This window comes from Coffea eugenioides, chromosome 9, assembly GCF_003713205.1.
Source record: "Coffea eugenioides isolate CCC68of chromosome 9, Ceug_1.0, whole genome shotgun sequence".
In the NCBI taxonomy this organism is placed as follows: Eukaryota; Viridiplantae; Streptophyta; class Magnoliopsida; order Gentianales; family Rubiaceae; genus Coffea; species Coffea eugenioides.
In genome coordinates, this window is record NC_040043.1 from 24,355,308 (window position 1) to 24,359,604 (window position 4,297).

A 4,297-nucleotide genomic window follows, 5' to 3' on the forward strand; every position below is an offset into this window, starting at 1 on the left:
TGACTTTTTACCAAACGGCTCCTAACTCTATATTGACACGGAAATTATTATCTCGCTACTCCGGGCCATTCTTACTCTCTAGAAAGGGCAGCAAATGCCAAACTCTTTCCTCTTTCCTCCACCACCATCAGGCCAAATTAAAGTATGAAATGGTCCACCTACACGAGATGGATCAGAGCTAGAATAACCTAAGAAACACAAACATGCTCTTATCATTTTATAAGCATTATAATCCCTTGTACATTACCACCAGGATATCAAGGATCAAAACAAAGTTTTAGGCGCCCCTCGTGGGCAGCTCGTTTGGTCACGGCATTTTCCTTAAGAGCCGTTGTCCAGTCTCCCGCAAGGGTTCGAGTCCCATGATTAACGTGTTCGGGGGGATGGGACCTCTCCTCTCGGACCGGTATGGAATTAGTCGGGTCCGGTTTACCCGATGGCCCGGATACCCCCTCCGTCAGGAAAAAAAAAAAAATTTAGCCATAATCTTCACTGAAATGCCAAAAAAGTCACAGAAGGATGAGCAAAAACTGCAAAAAATACTTGCATTTTTCTTTATTGTAGCTCTGTTTAATTTACTACCACAAGATCAGGCACTTATATTCCCTTAAATACCATCAACCCCTCAAGCAAAAATTAGGACTCAAAAAGTTGAAAACGCTGACAACTGAAACTTCTGTTACCTAGCACAAAATCATAAGCTCTTCTTGCGCCATTTTTCTCAGTAGCCTTCCAAGATGCATGCGATAGAAAAGAATATCCATTCGGTAAACTATCGCTGGCACTTCCACTTGCACTTGTTCTTCTAGACAGACAATAATCATCTATGACATCAAATTTGAGGAAATGTAGCCTACACAGTTTCAAGCATCTCGCTTCTTTTATGGCATATGCTGTTATTTGTCCATAAGACATTCTAGAAAACAATGAACATAAAGAGGGTTTGCATGGAAGTTAACACAATCAAAGTAAATTAGGAGATAAATATCCTATCCAAATGGAAATCAATCACAAATGTTGTTGGATCTATGCTCCACATAGACCCATGAAGAATTTGATTCGACTTGTGCAGTGCTAATGATCTCCCCTTCAGGCAGGTCAACTTGAGCTAAATAGCTTCATACACCTACAAAAGCAGCAGATGACATAATTTAGAGCACTACAAGAACTACTAACTAGTAGCATTACATGTCAATTCATAGTCACATTAGCTAACTATTTTTCCGCATTAAAATAATATCTGCAGGTTTTTATATTTGGGGAAAGAATACCTCATTTCACAGTTTGACACCATTTAGATATATTTCTTGGACATGAGATATCTTAGACCAGTCCTCTCCTAATTCTTTCTCACACCTTCTGCTCAATTCAGGGCATTTGTCAATTTTCAACACCATCAATCCACTGAGGCAACTCAAGATATCTGGCAAAGATGTCAATTTAGGGCATCCTATAATCTCAAGCTTCCTAAGCGAGCTGGCATTTTCCAGCCAAGTACGAAGATCCACAATGCCAGGGCAGGTTGAGATACGTACAAATTCTAGTTTGTTACTGTTAGTGCAAGCAAATTGGGGTAGATCACTCAAACGTGGCAATCCTCCAATCATCAATGATCGAAGACTTGTAAATCCTTGAAAATCTTGCCAATCTGAGAAGTTAAGCTCTTCACAGTTGATGATCATGAGGTTCTCCAAAGCTGTCAAAAATTTCATACCCCCTGGTAAAGAGGTCAACCTTGGACAATCTCCAATCACCAAGGTCCTGAGGTTAATCAGCTTTTCAGCTCCTTCAAACAGTGATGTGAGATTTTCGCATCTAAGAATCGATAGAGACTGAAGAGTGGTCAAGCATCCGATGCCTTTCTGGAGAAAGCTTGTTTCTCTAGTAGTTATGTAGAGGTGTCTCAGGCTTATTAGATACTTTATACCCCTTGGTATATTCAGAAGCTGCGTGCACAGAACAAGGCGTAGAGTCTGCAAATTCTGCAGCCTACAGATGGTTGTGGGCAGTGATTTGATGTTGTCGTTGCCACTAAGATCAAGGTACCTTAAGTGTTTCAGGTCACCAATTGACAATGGTACCTCCTCAAGACGTGAATGGCTCAAATCGAATACCCTCAAGTACTTGAATCTTGAAATGACACCACCAATTGCAACTGTACTCTCCTTTTCTGACCCTGCATGCGGAAGGAATAAAGTTCGTATTTTCTTCAGTTTGAGCACAGGAAGTTTATTTTTTATTGAACTATAATTATGGAGTGATATGTGACGCATCTTTTCTGTTGAATTTCCAAACTTCTTGTTTGGGACTGAGCGCTCATTTTGAGCAACTGACACTGCAAGATCATGCACTAAGTCATGCATTTTAAACGTTATGAATGATCCATATGCTTCAACCTCTTCCAGCAATGATCTCGAGCACAATTCTTTGACATATCGAGTGCCCATATCTTCCAGCTCTTCATTTTCACTGCATGACTGTATTAGCCCTTGGGCCATCCACAGCTGAATCAACATGATGCTTGCAATGTCTTGCCCTTTTGGGAACATGGAGCAGTAGGCAAAACACTGTTTCAAGTAACAAGGCAGATGGTTGTAACTCAGTCTTAATGCAGGCAAGATATCATCTTCCTTTTGTTCTAATAGCCATATTTCATTATCTCTCACTGACAGCCAATCACGTTCATTTGTTTTCATGAATAGCATGCACCCTAAAGTCCTTATCGCTAGGGGAACTCCTTTGCATTTCTTTACAATATCTTCCCCAATTTTTACAAGGTTAGGGTGATGTTTTTCTTGCCCATCTCTAAATGCCCATTTCACAAACAATGACAGACAATCATTATCTGGAAGACTGTTTAATTTGTGAGTGTAGGTAGACTCCATGACAAAAGCAACATATTCATTCCGAGTAGTCACAATGACCTTACTTCCCCCTCCACCACCACATAACCAGCTTCTGAATTCGAGCCACTTAGGCCTATCTTCATTCCACACATCATCCAAGATGAGTAGAAACCGTTTTCCCCTCAAAGAATCTTGAAGGCAAGTTATCACTTCGTTAAAAGTAAGTGACTCGTTACAAGGTTTATTAGTTGCACAACTGACAATACTAGCAGCTAATTTGCTACGATCAAAAGCTTGGGAAACAGAGAGCCAAATTCTCAATTGGAAATGTTTAATTATCATCTCATCATTGTACACCAATTTAGCAAGTGTAGTTTTCCCCAAACCGCCAATACCAACAACTGAAATGACAGAGAGATTCTCCTCGTTACTATTATTCTGCATAAGATGACGGACCATCACATCTTTTTCATGATTTCTTCCTATAACATCAGAAGGTTGGATCCAAGAACAAGTGGGATCCCTAGTTCTTTGCCAGTCAGAGCCATTAACAACCTTGACAGATAGGGGAAACTTTGCCTTATCAGCTGCAATGCTGTCTAATCTTGCTCTTATATCTTTGATCTTGTAAGCCATTTTCAACCTTGAAATAACTGGATTGAAAGATGAAAAGAAGCCACTGACCTTCCCTTTAATGTTTCTGAAAAGTAGCTGTCTCCTTAGACCATTTACCTCAATTTCGTCAAGAAAGTCATCTGCATCATATAGTACTTCCTTGAGCTCTTCAACCCAATTGGCTAGTTCATCGTTTTTGGCTTGTTGCTCTTCGGCATCAAGAAGAACATCCTTGATGGTAAGTAGAGTCTTTTGAAGCTTATCCAGATCATTTTTTACACAAAAAACCATGGAAAATTGCTGCAGAGCAAGGGAGCCCAGTTTCCCAAGAATTGTATGTGCAATATCGAAAAGAAAAGAATCTGCCATCTTGATCTTAACAATGCCACGGAGTCCAGAAGAAGTTCTTGTGGATCGCCGATTTGCAGGCAGATAAATCCCTTTAGCAAAATTACTTGGTAAAGTCAAGCTGAGCACGCAAGTCAATCTAGAGAACATAACAAAGACGAGTCGAACCGAACATATGGAGAAGCAGCCAGTAAAACTGTGACACGCGGGACTGGATATTGGGAAGATGGCTTAGGGTCCGTTGGGGTTGCGTTTAGGACTGTCAATGGATTGAGCCAGCCAGAGCTCGGCTCGTTCGACCCGATAAAAAGCTCGATAAGTCCGATATTTTAATAAGTCAAACTGAGTTTGAATTTAAAAATTAGATTTGAATTAAATATGAGCCAAGTTTAGGCTGCATTAGGTTTAAGTTCGATATAGGTCCGACCCTTTAATTACTTATATATATAATATTTATATTTTGATATTATGTATAATTATATATCCAA

The 4,297-nt window shown here is 40.0% G+C and overlaps 1 protein-coding gene across 1 annotated transcript; it reads right to left on the reverse strand.

Annotated features, from left to right (window-relative positions):
- Nucleotides 1–612: 612 nt before the first annotated feature.
- On the reverse strand, nucleotides 613–3,945 carry LOC113781973 (putative disease resistance protein RGA4). Its single transcript, XM_027327876.1, has 2 exons — nucleotides 1,272–3,945; nucleotides 613–1,126 (listed from the first exon to the last, which is right to left on the reverse strand). Exon 1 carries the CDS (start codon nucleotides 3,828–3,830, stop codon nucleotides 1,278–1,280), a length of 2,553 nt encoding a protein of 850 aa, XP_027183677.1. The 5' UTR covers nucleotides 3,831–3,945; the 3' UTR covers nucleotides 613–1,126; nucleotides 1,272–1,277.
- Between the last annotated feature and the right edge of the window lie 352 nt (nucleotides 3,946–4,297).

What these genes read in the sequence shown, in the direction of transcription:
- LOC113781973 (XM_027327876.1), bottom strand. Translation starts at nt 3,830, where the DNA reads ATGGCAGATTCTTTTCTTTTCGATATTGCACATACAATTCTTGGGAAA.